This window comes from Pristiophorus japonicus, chromosome 1, assembly GCF_044704955.1.
Source record: "Pristiophorus japonicus isolate sPriJap1 chromosome 1, sPriJap1.hap1, whole genome shotgun sequence".
In the NCBI taxonomy this organism is placed as follows: domain Eukaryota; kingdom Metazoa; phylum Chordata; class Chondrichthyes; family Pristiophoridae; genus Pristiophorus; species Pristiophorus japonicus.
In genome coordinates this window covers 493,768,640-493,784,274 of record NC_091977.1, presented here as the reverse complement: position 1 = coordinate 493,784,274, position 15,635 = coordinate 493,768,640, and the positions used below count along the sequence as shown (strand labels likewise).

The 15,635-nt window shown below is 44.2% G+C and overlaps 1 protein-coding gene and 1 pseudogene across 1 annotated transcript in view; one reads left to right on the top strand and one right to left on the bottom strand.

Moving 5' to 3' along the window:
* The window catches only part of LOC139277213 (CMP-N-acetylneuraminate-beta-galactosamide-alpha-2,3-sialyltransferase 1-like), a 127,025-nt gene that overhangs the window by 76,878 nt on the left and 34,512 nt on the right, over positions 1-15,635 (top strand). Inside the window, exons 3-5 of the mRNA XM_070895374.1 lie at positions 5,056-5,249; positions 8,233-8,412; positions 10,970-11,015. Coding sequence (XP_070751475.1) covers positions 5,056-5,249; positions 8,233-8,412; positions 10,970-11,015 — 420 coding nt within the window. The remainder of the gene's footprint in view (positions 1-5,055; positions 5,250-8,232; positions 8,413-10,969; positions 11,016-15,635) is intronic.
* LOC139279985 (U6 spliceosomal RNA) lies at positions 6,165-6,265 on the bottom strand (annotated as a pseudogene).

The following is a 15,635-nucleotide window of genomic DNA, read 5'->3' as shown; positions in this document are numbered from 1 at the left end:
GCCTATTCAAAGAGATTATGTAGTGTAGCACAAGACTACATTTAATCTTATAAGCAGATCACAGTAACAGCATCATTAATCCTTGGGCAAAATATTGCGGATTCTGGAAATCTGATATAAAAACAGAAAGTGCTGGAAATGCAGGTCTGTCAGCATTTGTGGGGAGAGAAATAAAGTTAACATTTCAGGCCAGTGACCTTTAATCAGAACTGGAAAATGTTACAGATGTAACAGGTTTTAAGAAAGTACAGAGGCAGGAAAAGAAAGGGCGGGGGAGAGGAGGAAGTAATGAAAGTGCAGGTCTGTCTTCTTTCGTATGGTTGTAGCAAAGCAAATCAAATGTCAATATCTAAGTTGGATATCCAGGCCAAAGCTTGCAGCGTGGATATTTCGTAGGCTGCCTGCAAATTTCTTCTGAGGGCAGTGCTCAATGATGTGTTTCAGGGTCTGATTAGGAGCTCCACAGTCTCATGATGGGGATTCTTTAATCTTCCAGCTATGGAGAAGGTGGCAGCATCTACCAACCGGTTCTGAGACGGTTGATGGTTGGTCCACTGTTTGCGAGGAAACTTTGATCCTTCAGGTTGTATCTATAAGGTTCCTCTATAAGGAATCCATTCCATATGTTGCAGTTCTTCCAAGCATTTCACCATCGGTCACCAAGGCTGAGAAGAGATTGCTCCAGGGCTTCAGCGATGGTCCAAAATGGCCTTCTAGATTTGAAACGGGTTGGTGGTAGGTTGTTCTAGTCGGCCTGTAGCGGCATGACTTTTCTGGTGTAGTGGTTGTATTCTCTGGAGACTGCATATTCGCGGTGTAGGTGTGGTGGTGCGATGTTTGCAAGCACGGGCAGCCAAGGTGTTGGCGTCGATAAAAGCGTACCGGTGATAATTCTCATCGTTGAATTCAGCTAGACATCAACGGATTTGACATGTGGACTTGATAGGTCTGTGAGCAGGTGGAAAGCAGGAGTAATTAAATGAACAGCAGAATGATTACTGGCACTCGCTGCCGTAAGAATGGGAGCAGTGGTTATGATCTAAAATTGTTGAACTTGATGTTGAGTCCGGAATGTTGCAAAGTGCCTAATCAAAAGATGAAGTGCTGTTCCTCGAGCTACCAGCTACAGTGTCAGCTGTGGCTCAGTGGGCAGCACATTTGCCTCAATGTCAGAAGGTTGTGGGTTCAGGTCCCACTTGAGCACAAAAATCTAGGTTGGCGCTCCAATGCCATGCTGAGGGAGTGCTGCACTGTCAGAGGTGCCATTTTTCAGATGAAATATAAAAGATCCCTGGTCACTCTTTCAAAGAAGAGCAGGGGAGTTATCCCTGGTGTCCTGGCCAATAGTTATGCCTCAACCAGACAGATTATTTGATCATTATCAATTTGCTGTTTGTGGGGAGCTTGCTGTTCACAAATTGGTTCCTGTGTTTCCCACATTACAACAGTAACTACAATCTAAAAGTTCTTAATTGGATTTAAAGTGCTTTGAGATGTTCGGTGGTTGTGAAAGGCACTACATAAATGTAAGTCTTTCTTTTGTTGAGCTTCATTGAAATAGTATAGGAAGCCAAGGTTCTCCAGTGGGTTGGAGAAATAAAATGGCAAGTGACCGGAAGTGCAGGGCTGAAAGGAGGTGTTCAGCAAAGTGATCACCCAATCTGTGTTTGGTCTCCCAAATGTAGAGGAGACTGCATCGTGAGCAGTGAATTCAGTATTGAAAGTTCAAGTAAATCGCTGTTTTGCCTGGAAGGAATGTTTGGTGCCCTGGACGGTGGGAAGGGAGGAGGTGAAAGAGCAGATGTTGCATCTCTTGTGCTTGCATTGGATGGTGCCATAGGAAGGGTTTGGTTTGTTTGGTCAACAGACTGGCCTCATTTCAATTTGTCAGGTGAGCTGCGAGGTGCCAATCAGGCAACCTGATGCAGCTCGTCAGATTGAGGCCTTAAGATCGGTCCGGGGCATCTGCCTGCAAGATACATTGCGGGGAGGGGTTGTGGTGGTCAAGATTGCGGAAACGATCCATGGGACAGTCGTGATCGTGGAAGCAGCCCACATGTGGGCCCCAGTGGGTCACTCCTGCTCATCTGGGTCCCACAAAAATAATTTGACACTTGTCTTTGGCGGGTCTCTTCGGTACCATTGCCCGTGGAACTGGTCCACCAGCCTGTCCTCACCGCACAGCACTGGCCCCCCCAGTCATCAAGATCCACGGCGCGACCCTGGACAACGTGGACCATTTCCCATACCTCGGGAGCCTCTTATCAACAAGAGCAGACATTGATGACGAGATTCAACACCGCCTCCAGTGCATCAGTGCAGCCTTTGGCCGCCTGAGGAAAAGAATGTTCGAAGACCAGGCCCTCAAACCTACCACCAAGCTCATGGTCTACAGGGCTGTAGTAATACCCGCCCTCCTTTTTGGCTTAGAGACTTGGACCATGTATAGTAGACACCTCAAGTCGCTGGAGAAATACCACCAACGATGTCTCCACAAGATCCTACAAAATCCCCTGGGAGGACAGACACACCAATATTAGCGTCTTTATCCAGGCCAACATCCCCAGCATTGAAGCACTGACCACACTTGATCAGCTCCGCTGGGCAGGCCACATTGTCCGCATGCCAGACACGAGACTCCCAAAGCAAGCGCTCTATTCAGAACTCATTCATGGCAGATGAGCCAAAGGTGGGCAGAGGAAATGTTACAAAGACACCCTCAAAGACTCCCTGATAAAGGGCAACATTCCCACCGACACCTGGGAATCCCTGGCCAAAGACCGCCCTAAGTGGTGGAAGTGCATCGAGTCTCATCGCCAAGAGCATGCAGAAATCAAGCGCAGGCAGTGGAAAGAGCCTGCGGCAAATCTGTCCCACCCACCCTTACTCTCAACGACTATCTGTCCTACCTGTGACAGGGACTGTGGCTCTCGTATCGGACTGTTCAGCCACCCAAGGACTCATTTTAAGAGTGGAAGCAAGTCTTCCTCGATTCCGAGGGACTGCCGATGATGATGATGATGAGGAGGAGTCAGAGCTTGCACCGCTCAGGGTCAGAACAGTTCTGACCAAAATGTCAATCGGGCTCCGGTGTACTTTGTAGGACCCCGATTTCCATATTAAAAGGGACCTGCCGCTTGAACAGCCGGCAGTAGGGCTCTTTCAAGATGGAGCAGGCCGCATCAATGGGGAGAGGTTGTTGAAACTCCGCCTGGTAGAGAAGAATTCTCACCCCTTACCCATGGGTTGATCGAGGCTGATATTTCAGTGCAGTACTGAGGGAGCACTATTTTGTTGGATGTAGTGCTCCCTCAGTACTACCTTTCAGATGAGATGTTAAACCAAGATCCAGCTGCCTGTTCAGATGAATGTTAAAAATCTAATAGCACAATTTGAAATAGAACAGGATATCCTGGCCAACATTTGTACGTCAACCAAAACCACCAACAACAGATTGATTGTCTCATAGGCTGTATAAAGGACTTTGCTGTTTGCAAGTTGGTTGCTATGTTTGCCTATATAACAGCAGTGATTGGACTTCAAAGTAATTTGTTGGCAGTCCTTGGGATGTGAAAGGCACAATTTAATACATATTTGTTTTGTTTTCTAATTGCTTCAAGTCAGCCTTGCGTCAACTTTTGCTCAATGGTGGCAATCTCTCCTCTGAACTCCCTCCTTAAGCCTCTCCACCTCGCTACCTATCTCTCCTCTGTTAAGACACTCCTTAAAGCCTACCTCTTTGACCAAGCTTGTGGTCACCTGTTGTCATATCTCATGTGGCTATGTGTCACATTTTGTTTGCTATCGCTCCTGTGAAATGCCTTGGGACGTTTAAGTTATAAATGTAAGTTGTGGTTGTTGTAGAGTTAGAAAGTCGTGGGTTTAAGCCACACACCAGAGAGTTGAGCACATAATCAAGGTTGATGCTTCAGTGCAGTACTAAGGGAGCACTGCACTGGTGGAGGTGCCGTCTTTTGAATGAGACGTTAAATCATGGTCCCATCTGCTCTCTCAGACCACATGAAAGATCCTACGGCACTTTCCGAAGAAGAGCAGGGGAGTTATTCCATTGTCCTGGCCAACATTTATGTCTCAAGCAGCATCATCACTAAAAGAAAAGAAAGACTGTACAGCCAATTAAGTACTTTTGGAGTGTAGTCATTGTTGTAATGTGGGAAACGCTGCAGTCAATTTACACACAGCAAGTTCCGGAAATCCGGCAGCCAATTTGCACACAGCAAGCTCCCACAAACAACAATATGATAATGACCAGATCATCTGTTTTTGTTATGTTGATTGAAGGATAAATATTGGCCAACTCCCCTGCTCTTCTTTGAAATAGTGCCAAAGGATCTTTTACATCCACCTGAGAGAGTTGATGGGGGTAAACAGTTTAACTTCTCATCCAATAGACAGCACCTCTGACAGTGCAGCACTCCCTCATCACTGCACTGGAGTGGCAGCCTAGATTTATGTGCTCAAGTCCCTGGAGTGGAAGTTAAACCCACAATCTTCTGACTCAGCGGCGAAAGTGCTACTCACTGAGTCACAGCTGACTACCTCATTGCTGTCTGTGGGACCTTGTTAAGCATAAATTGGCTGCTACATTACAACAGTGACTATACTTCAAAAGAACTTTATTGGCTGTGAAGCACTTTGGGATGTCCTGAGGTCATGAAAGATGCAGCTCAATGGGCTAATTTTTACTTTGGGAAATATATCAATTCAGCCAGCCGTTGTACATCACTCCTGATTTTCATTTCCATTGATTCCAATTAGTCCAAAGTCAAAATTACACCCGGCCCCAATACTACAAGCGAACAAAATATTTACACACCAGTTTGAGCCAGCCCAACAGGAAGACAGCCTCAGTCCTTATATGGAATGAGCAAGTTTGCTGCATCTTCATTGATTAGCCATGCTATATTGAATCTCTCATTGGACAACAAGCAAAACGTTCTAATAAAGCCAAGCTATACCTGTTTATATATATGGTGTAGAATTGTTCGGAGTAAACTAATAAATTTTTTTTTTTTAAATATTATCTTCCCATAGAGTCTGCAACATGAGAAAAATCCAACCAATATCAGTACCGTGTTGAAAGAACTATTTGAGTTTTTTCCTGGGGACAGCATGTTCATGGACCAGGGACCAAACAGATGTAGAACATGTGCCGTAGTGGGAAATTCTGGCAATTTAATAGGATCCAAGTACGGACCATTAATTGACTCTAATGAATTTGTCATGAGGTAAGTCACCTGATGCTAACAGTCCTGTGTTGCTTGCTTATTAGAGGTGATGAAAAAGGCACGTTCAGAATTCAAATAAAATAATGCTAATGATGCCATGACTGCAGATAAAATTACTCAAACCACTGCATAATAATTTTTATTTCCTTAATATCAGCACCTAAAGGAGAGGAGAGAAATTGGAGGGAAGATATAAAGAAAGTGCACAAACCTCTTTGTAAATTGGATCCAAAGCTCAATTTCTACCCAAAGAGAACATACCTCACAATAATGTTTCTCTGTGTAGTTCTCTAATGTTTAGCCCTGCCTAGATTGGGCTTGTCAACTACCAGTGATTTGAATCTGAGGCAAACTTGGCTTAGTTTGGCACTCTTGCCCCTGGGTCTGAACATTGTGGGGCTGAGCCATGTTCCAGGATATTGAGCTCAACATTGTAAGATGACACTCCAGTGCACCACTGAGAAAGTGCTGTATTAGCAGAGGTCCTGTCCTTCTGATGAGACTTTAAATCAGGATCTTTAATACCCACCTCGAACAGGCATCTGGTTCATGTAGACATTAAGGATCCCATGGCACTATTCGTAAAAGAGCAAGGAATTCTCCCAGCGTCCTGCCCAACAATCCTTCCTCAATCAAAACAACCAAAAGCAGATTAACTGATCATTACTGCTTGTGGGATCTTGCTCTGTGCAAAATGGCTCCTGTATTCCCTATCATGACTGCCACTGCAGTTCAAAGCCATTCTTTGTATGTGAAGTGCTTTGAGACAGAAGCAACTTTTGGACCAGTTAATATTAGGTAAAACAGCAGGCTCTGACAATAGTTCATTGGATAACATTTTGTGCAGTGAAGCTCTAAATGAAGAAGGTCCCAGGTTTCATTGCCACTATTAAGAGAGCTTATTTCATCCACCTGTAGAATATGGATTAAATTGTAAATTTGTGTGTCATGCTTGCACGGAGATGATGCTAATTTTCTCTGTAACCTTCCAATTTTAGCACAGATCAAGAATCGAATCTGCAAGGTTTAGCACCTCAGGATGCATTTAAGAACATAAGAACATAAGAAATAGGAGCAGGAGTAGGCCATACAGGTCCTCAAGCCTGCTCCGCCATTCAATAAGGTCATGGCTCATCTGATCTTGGCCTCAACTCCACTTCCCTGCCTGCTTCCCATAACCCTTGACTCCACTATAGTTCAGAATTTGTCTGTCTCAGCCTTAAATATATGCAATAACTCAGCCTCTTCATCTCCCTGAGGTACAGAATTCCAAAGATTCAGCACTCTCTGAGAGAAGAAATTCCTCCTCATTTCAGTTTTAAATGGGTGACCCCTTAGTCTGAAACTATGCCCCCTAGTTCTAGATCCCCCCACAAGGAAAAACATCCTCTCAGCATCTACTCTGTCAATCTCCCTCAGAATCTTATATGTTTCAATAAGATCAACTCTCATTCTTCTAAACTCCAATGAGTGCAGGCCCAAACTGCTCAACTTTTCCTCATAAAACAACTCCTTCATCCCAGGAATCAATCTAGTGACCCTTCTCTGAACTGCCTCCAATGCAAGTATATCTTTCCTTAAATGCGGAGACCAAAACTATATGCAGTTGTAGCGGCATTTCCCTGCTTTTGTACACCATGCCCGTTGCAATAAATTCCATTTGTCTTCCTAATTACTTGCTGTTTTGTGTTTCATGTATGAGGATACCCAGATCTCTCTGTACTGCAGCATTCTGAAGCCTCTCTCCATTTAAATAATATTTTGCTTTTCAATTCTTCCGACCAAAATGGATAACCTCACATTTTCCCACATTATATTCCATCTGCCAAGTTTTAGCCAACTCATTTAGCCTAACTATATCCCTTTGCAGATTCTTTATGTCCTCCTCACAGCTCACAAATTCCAATCAGTGGTCAATCAAGACTTTGCTGCCAATCAAACCAACCCTTTGCAAAAAATAAAGTATCGCACGAAAGGAACCCAGCAATTTCCCAACATCTGCCAGTCCAAAGATAAACAATTGCTCTCTGACTGACCCCAATTTATAGTCATTTGATGTGGTCGTGAAAGTGACAACTTGAAAACTCTTTTGCCACAGTCAGAAGGTTGCGGATTCAAGCCCCATATACAATGCTATACTAAGGGAGGGCATCAAGCGCTTGTGAGCTGCATCACAGGAGATCTGCTAGTAATAAAACTCAAGAGCAGTAATATTTTTATTTTAAGGGGGCTGGAATACAAACGGGTCAAAGTGATGCTTCAGTTGTACAGAGCCTTGGTCAGACCCCACTCGGAGTAATTGCATTTATTACCCAGTGAAGCATCAGTTTTGTTTACTCTTATTTCCTCCCCGTCCTCTCCTATAGTGTTGATTCTCGCTGAGGTACAGTTCCACAGATGCCAGTTATCCTCCAGTATCTCAACCAAGTGCCCATTTGTTATCTATGCGCCTCGGCAGTGAATGTAAGCAGGCTAATCCGCTGCCAGAGATATAAAACCCTAAAATTGCTGCCCCAGCTAAGATTAATTAACTGAGCATAGCTCAGAGATAGAAACACGGAGCTTCCTGATCAGTATGGTTCTAGTCACTGAATGCTAGGTATACTGAGACCAACTGTAAAAAAGAAAGAAAGGCTTGCATTTATGTAGCGCCTATCACAACCTCAGGATGTTCCAAAACACTTTACAGCCAATTAAGTACTTTTGAAGTGTAGTCACTGTTGTAATGTAGGAAATGCGGCAGTCAATTTGCGCACAGCAAGTTCCCACAAAGAGTAATATGATAATGGCTCGATAATCTGTTTCAGTGTTGCTTGAAGGATAAATATTGGCCTGGACACCAGAGAGACCTACCCTGCTCTTCTTTGAAATTGTAGTGACCTAACCACCACCCCTATCAGCTACCTCAACATAAAGCAGGAATTATTTTAGCACTTGCTTTACGTGATACTATTTTCCTTTTTTTTGTCTCCTATCTACATAGGATGAATCGGGCACGTACTGCTGGTTATGAGGGGGACGTGGGCAGTAAAACCACGCATCAATTCATGTACCCTGAAAGTGCTCAGAACCTTGCCGACAATGTGTCTTTGGTTCTGATCCCATTTAAAACATTGGACATGAAGTGGCTATTGAGCTCTTTTACAACGGGCAACATCACCCGGTGAGTCAAGAGGTAAAAAAAAGAAAGGTGGAATAATTGACCTCCTTTGCGCCTCCCGTTAGCACCTCCGGGGAGCGATAACGGGGCGCTAACGACTTTCTGACCAAGCGCAGCAAAAGTACCGACGCCCGCGAACTTCCCTTGCAGGTTAGCACTGGCGGTAAACCGTAGCGCGACGATCTCCTGCGCCCTGGAGATCATTACGTCATCTGGTGCACAGCGCGCCGTTACTGCCCCAGATCATATAATTCGCTTCCGCCCTGTGCTGGATCACCGGGTGTCAACAACGGCAGCTGTAGGAGGCGTTGAGGGGTTGGCCGGCTGCTTGGGGAGCGATAATTCAAGGCATTAATGGTCAGGTAGGCCAAAATAAATTTTTCACCCATCACTGCTCATTTTTGAATTTTTCTACTGCTGCAATTGATCAGCCTTGCACTCTGTTAGAGTGCTTGGGGCTGATCATCACGGATCGTAGGTGCTGTCGCCGACCAGTTGATTCGTTACCTTGCAACTCCTTCAGCAATGGCCGTACCCTTTAAGCGAGGGAAGGAGCCTGTGATTCCAGCAGTGCCACACATTGTTCAGCGCTCTGCCGCTACCACCCCTCTTGCCTCATTTAGTGCTCCAAGGGAAGTGGTAACACTAGATTTAGTACCTAACTTCCCTCTTGGAGCGCTAAATCGGAAGTTCGCATCGGCCGGAATTGGGTAGCGCCCGCCGATACTTTCGTGCTCCCGCAAAAGTTAGCACCCCAAACAGAGCACTATGTAATTTCTAGCTCTATAGACTTGCATTTATAAAACGCATTTCATGACCACCGGTCATCCCAAAGTGCTTTATAGCCAATTAAGTACTTTTTGAAGTGTAGTCACTGTTGTAATGTAGAAAACACGGCAGCCAATTTGCGCACAGCAAGCTCCTACAAACAGCAATGTGATAATGACTAGATAATCTGATTTAGTGTCTTTGGTCCTGTGTGGCGCTGTCAGAATCATAGGCTAGAACACCAGTGATAACTCCCCTGCTCTTCTTTGAAATAGTGGCATGGGATCTTTTGTCTATCTGAGAGGGCAGACGGGGCCTTGGTTTAGTATCTCATCCAAAAGACAGCATCTCCGACAGTGCAGCACTCCCTCAGTACTGCATCGGAATATATTCACTAGGCTATATTCACTAGGAAAATGCTCTGATTGGCTCTCCATTATCACATGACCTGATTGCTGATTGGTCCTCTTAGAAGTGTAATTGGAACCGCCCAGCCCCAAGTTCTGAGTGACTTTGCAAAATGTAATTCGAATCATTCTGACTTCAGACCCCAGAGAAGATAGAGCTCCCCAACCCAGCACAAGTTCCTGTCACACTTAGCCAAGTTCCTGACCCCATCCCAGTCCAGGTTCCTGACCCCATCCCTCGCCAAGTCCAAGTTCATTGCTTTTCGAAAGCTAACCCAAAAGCTTTAGTAGCTGCCAATAGTCACTGATCCAAATGACACTAAATAATGTAAAACATTTAATGAAATTTATTGACACAGCAAAGCAAAACAAGAAAATCTCACAGATGAATTTCTAGCAACACTGCAAAGCAAGCAAACGCAGTCGCAACTCAGTTTTGTGTTTTTAGCGGTCGGAAGCTCCTAGCTCGGTCAATGCGGTCGGAATCTCACAGCTCATCGGAACAGCACTGGAATCTCGGTCAACATGGTCAGCAACACAGCTCCAGCTCAGTCAATGCGGTGTTCAGTGGGCTCAAATTCCGGTTCCGGTTTCGGGTTCGAAGAGTCTGCGCATGCGCGAGAGGCGTCGGGGAGGGGTCCAGAGGACGCAGGCGGAGAAAAAAACTAGTGCAAATAGTCACTCTGCTGGAATATCGGCCTAGATTTTTTGTGCTCAAGTCGCTGGAGTAGGTCTTGAACCCACGACCTTCTGACTCAGAGGCAAGGGTGCTACCAACCGAGCTACTGGCTGATACGCAAGCACATAAACAGACAGTAACTCCATGATGGTCGACTTCCCTCCATATTTTGTTTAACAATTTTTTTCACTTACTTGCTCTCCTGTCTTGAAGGCATAGACTTACTCTGGGGTACAGCTTTAAATGGGCCCGTAGCCCTCGCATACCTCACCCAGGTACCCATCCTCCACCTGAGCCTAGACAAGGGATTCCTACACTTTTGTCCAAGTAGGCCGTAAAGGAATGTGTAATATTGATCAGTGAGAATTATAATTTAGAATATCCTTGATGGAGCCCAATAAAACAGGATCATTGCTTGACTACTTCCCCTTAAGTGTCCATAGGGCGCCATAAATATCAATGGAAGTGGAGGACATATTGAGATGCTCATTGTTGATCAATGAGTATCAATGATGTGAGGTGTAGCATTGGTCAGCAAATGACAATTTCACTATAATAGGAGTTCCCAAGGTGGTCAGTAAGAGACAATTAGATATCAGATTATTTAGATAAAATTGTTGTACTTCTCTTTAATTGTGTGTTTGGAATGAGATAAATTAATCACATTTTCTACTTGACATTTAATTATTTATTCTTTCATGAACAGCACTTATATTCCTGTGTTACGTCGCATCAAGGCAAATAAAGACAAGGTGAGTTGGAAATTTGTTTCTTGTATTTAGTTGGAGAGGGTCAATGTTTAGGTACAGGTGAAAGATATTTGGTGGCTGTTTGAGGTGGCATTTATAGTACATTTGTAATATTTCCATGAACACTTACGTTGCAGTGCCCGACCAGACTCCAGAGCAAAGCTAAGTGAGACATCTTGAAATAAGTCAGATCATGCCCTGATTTTGAATTGGTCCAAAAATCAAAATGCTATTTACTGGCACGACAGTTGTAGGGTAAAGCTAGCCTGAGAGTGAATTGTGAGTGGCGACTGATTGATATTATGTGGTTGGGGGTGAATAAGAGGGAACAGATCATTGACCATCTATTGTAAGGGTCAGTCATTGAGAGTTGTTGAGAAGTGGATGACTGAGCATTTCTGATGATCCATAGATGTCTTACTGCAATTATATAGGGCCCTGGTGAGACCACGCCTGGAGTATTATGTACAGTTTTGGTCTCCTTACCTAAGAAAGGATATACTTACCATAGAGGGAGTGCAACGAAGGTTCACCAGACTGATTCCTGGGATTGGATGATTGTCCTATAAAGAGAGATTAAGTAGACTCGGCCTATATTCTCTAGCGTTTAGAAGAATGAGAGGTGATCTCATTGAAACATACAAAATTCTTACAGGGTTTGACAGGGTAGATGCAGGGTGGATGTTTCCCCTGGCTGGAGAGTCGAGAACCAGGAGTCACAGTCTCAGAATAAGGAATCAGCCATTTAGGACTGAGATGAGGAGAAATTTCTTCACTCAGATGGTGGTGAATCTTTGGAATCCTCTATCCTACCACAGAGGGCTGTGGATGCTCAGTCGAGTATATTCAAGACAGAGATCGATAGATTTGTGAATATTAAGGGGATCAAGGGATATGGGGATAGTGCAGGAAAGTGGAGTTGAGGTAGAAGATCAGCCATGATCTTATTGAATGGCGGAGCAGGATCGAGGGGTCGAATGGCCTACTCCCGCTCCTATTTCTTATCCCTTGATCCCCTTTGTTAAGTATGGAAGAACTCCACAAGACTGAGTACTGTGAGCTAAAACTGATGTGACCTTAGTCTCTTCAATACAACTCCAAAGTGCCTAGCAGCATGGCAGACAACCTTTTATACTTCCTTGCATGATGTCTGCAGTTGACCCTTGGGCCTCCAACAGTTGCGCCCTCTGGTGGCAAGTCTTACACAGTTACAATGTTTACACACTTAATATTCACAAATCTATCGATCTCTGTCTTGAATATACTCAACGACTGAGCATCCACAGCCCTCTGTGGTATGGTAGAGAATTCCAAAAATTCACCACCATCTGAGTGAAGAAATTTCTCCTCATCTCAGTCCTAAATGGCTGATCCTTTATTCTGAGACTGTGACTCCTGATTCTAGACTCTCCAGCCAGGGGAAACATCCGCCCTGCATCTACCCTGTCAAACCTTGTAAGCATTTTGTATGTTTCAATGAGATCACCTCTCATTCATCTAAACTCTAGAGAATATAGGCCTAGTCTACTCAATCTCTCCTTATAGGACAATCGTCCATCCCAGGAATCGGTCTGGAGGGTCTGTAGGAAGGGCTGAATATCTATGACATGATGATTGGTGGGTAGTTAAAGATTTATATTGATATTAAAAAATTTGAGAGTGTTTGGATGACAAAGGAAGACTCATGTGCAACATAAACACAGGCACAGACCAGTTGGGATCAATGGCCTGTTTCTTTGCTGTAAATTCTATGTAATTATAAACATAGAAACATAGAAATTTGCAGCACAGAAGGAGGCCTTTTTGGTCCATCGTGTCCGCGCCAGCCATCAAAGAGTCACTCGGCCCTCGGTCAGAACCCTGAAGGTTACATATAAACCTATGAACAATGGCAGACAGGTAAAGAGCATCCAACCCAACCAGTCCACCTCACACAACTGCGACATCCCTTGCACCGCAACATTCTACACTCCACCCCAACCGGAGCCATGTAATCTCCCAGGAGATGCAAAAAAACAGATAAAAATCCAGGCCAATTAGGAAAAAAAATCTGGGAAAATTCCTCTCCAACCCATCCAGGTGATCAAAACTAGTCCAGTAGATCATTCTGGTTGTATTATATTCCATGATGTACTTACCATCGTGTCAACAAGAGGTTATCCAGTCTAATCCCACTTACCAGCTCTAGGTCCATAACCCTGCAGGTTACGGCACTTCAAGTGCCCATCCAAGCAGCTTTTAAATGTGGTGAGGGTTTCTGCCTCCACCACACTTCCAGGCAGTGAGTTCCAGACCCCCACAACCTCCCTGCTCTTGTATTCTATGCCTCGACCAATAAAGTCAAGCATTCCGTATACCTTCTTAACCACCTTATCCACCTGGCCTGCTACTTTCAGGGATCTGTGGATAAGCATTCCAAGGTCCCTTTGTTTCTAAGTGGCCTACCATTTAATATGTATACCCTTTCCTTATTAGCCCTCCCAAAGTGCGTTACCTCACACATCTCTGAATTAAATTCCATTTGCCACTGTTCTGCCCACCTGACCAGTAGATTGATATCCTCCTGCAGTCCACGACTTTTCTCTTCATTATTAACCACACAGCCAATTTTAGTGTCATCTGCAATCTTTTTAATCATACCCCCTATATTCAAATCTAGATCATTGATGTATACCACAAAAAGCAAGGGACACAGCACTGAGCCCTGCGGAACCCCACTGGATACAGCCTTCCAGTCACAAAAACATCCATCAACCATTACCCTTTGCGTCCTACCACTAAGACAATTTTGGATCCAACTTGCCATTTTGCCCTGGATCCCGTGGGATTTTACCTTCATGACCAGTCTGTCATGTGGGACCTTATCAAAAGCTTTGTTAAAGTCCATATACAATACACCATTCGCACTACCCCCATCGACCATCCTGGTTACCTCCTCAAAAAATTCAATCAGATTAGTCAAACATGTTCTTCCCTCAACAAATCCATGCTGATGGTTCCTGATTAATTCTTGACTTTCTGAATGTAGATTTATCCTGTCCTTCAGGATTTTTTCCAATAATTTTCGCAGCATTGAGGTTAGACTGACAGGTCTGTGATTACTCGGCCTATCCGTTTCTCCCTTCTTAACCAAGGGTACCACATTAGCAGTCCTCCAGTCCTCTGGTACCATGCCTGAATCCAAAAAGGACGGGAAAATGATGGTCAAACCCCCGGCTATTTCCTCTCTTGCTTCGCTCAGCAGCCTGGGATGCATTTCATCCAGGCCTGAGGACTTATCCACATTCAAGCTACAAATCCCCCAATACCTTCTCTCTCACTACGTCTATTTCATCCAGAATTGCACACTCCTCCTCGATAGCAGTATCTACATTACCCCGTTCCTTTGTGAAAATAGATGCAAAATATTCATTAAGAAGCATACCCACATCTTCCGCCTTCACACACAGATTACCCTCATGGTCTCTAATAGGCCCTACCCTTTCTTTAGTTATCCTCTTGCTCTTAATATATTTATAGAACATCATTGGTTTTTCCTTGATTTTACGTGCCAAGAATTTTTCATGCTCTCTCTTAGTATTCCTAATATCCTTTTTAATTTCACCTCTGAACTTCCTATATTGCTCCAGAAATTTAGCCGACGGTATATGACATAAGCTTCCCTTTTTTTCTTTATCCTCCCTTCTAAGACCCTAGACATCCAGAGGGCTCGAGAATTGTTATTCCCACCCTTTTTCTTTAAAGGCACATGTTTGGCCTGAGCCCTCTGGATCTCCTCCTTGAATGCCTTCCACTGTTCCGACACTGATTTACCTTCAATAGCTGTTTCCAGTCCACTGTGGCCAAATCACTTCTCAACTTAGCAAAGTTAGCTTTTCCCCAATTTTGGACTCTTATTCCTGGTCTAGCCTTGTCAAAACTACCTTGAACCTGACTGAATTATGGTCACTGGCACCCAAGTGTTCTCCCACAGATACCCCTTCCACCTGCCCAGCTTCAATCCCTAAAACTAAATCCAGAACCGTCCCTTCCCATATTGGGCTTGTTACATACTGACTAAAAAAATTCTCTTGAATGCATTTTAGGAATTCCGCACCCTCTATACCCTTCACATTATATTTGTCCCAATCAATATTAGGATTGTTGAAATCCCCTACTATTACTGCCCTATGGTTTTTGAACTTCATGGAAATTTGCCTACATATTTGTTCTTCTATCTCCCTCCCACTATTTGGGGTCCATAATACACAGCAGTGTGATCGCCATTTTTTTATTTTTCAGTTCGACCCACAAGGCCTCATTTGATGATCCCTCTAACATATCATCCTTCCTCACAGCTGTAATAGTTTATTTAATCAATACCGTGACCATCCCTCCCCCCTTTTATACTCCCCTCTCTGTCCTGTCTAAAAATCCTGTAACCAAGAATATTGAGCTGCCAAACCTGCCCCTCTTTCAGCCATGTCTCTGTAATGGCTCTAATGTCATACTCCCAAGTGTCTACCTGTGCTCTCAGCTCATCCGCCTTATTCACGACACTCCTTGCATTGAAGTATATACCATTTAGCACAGGAAGACTTCCTTGATTACTACTTACTAACCCTTGTTTCCACTGTCTTACAA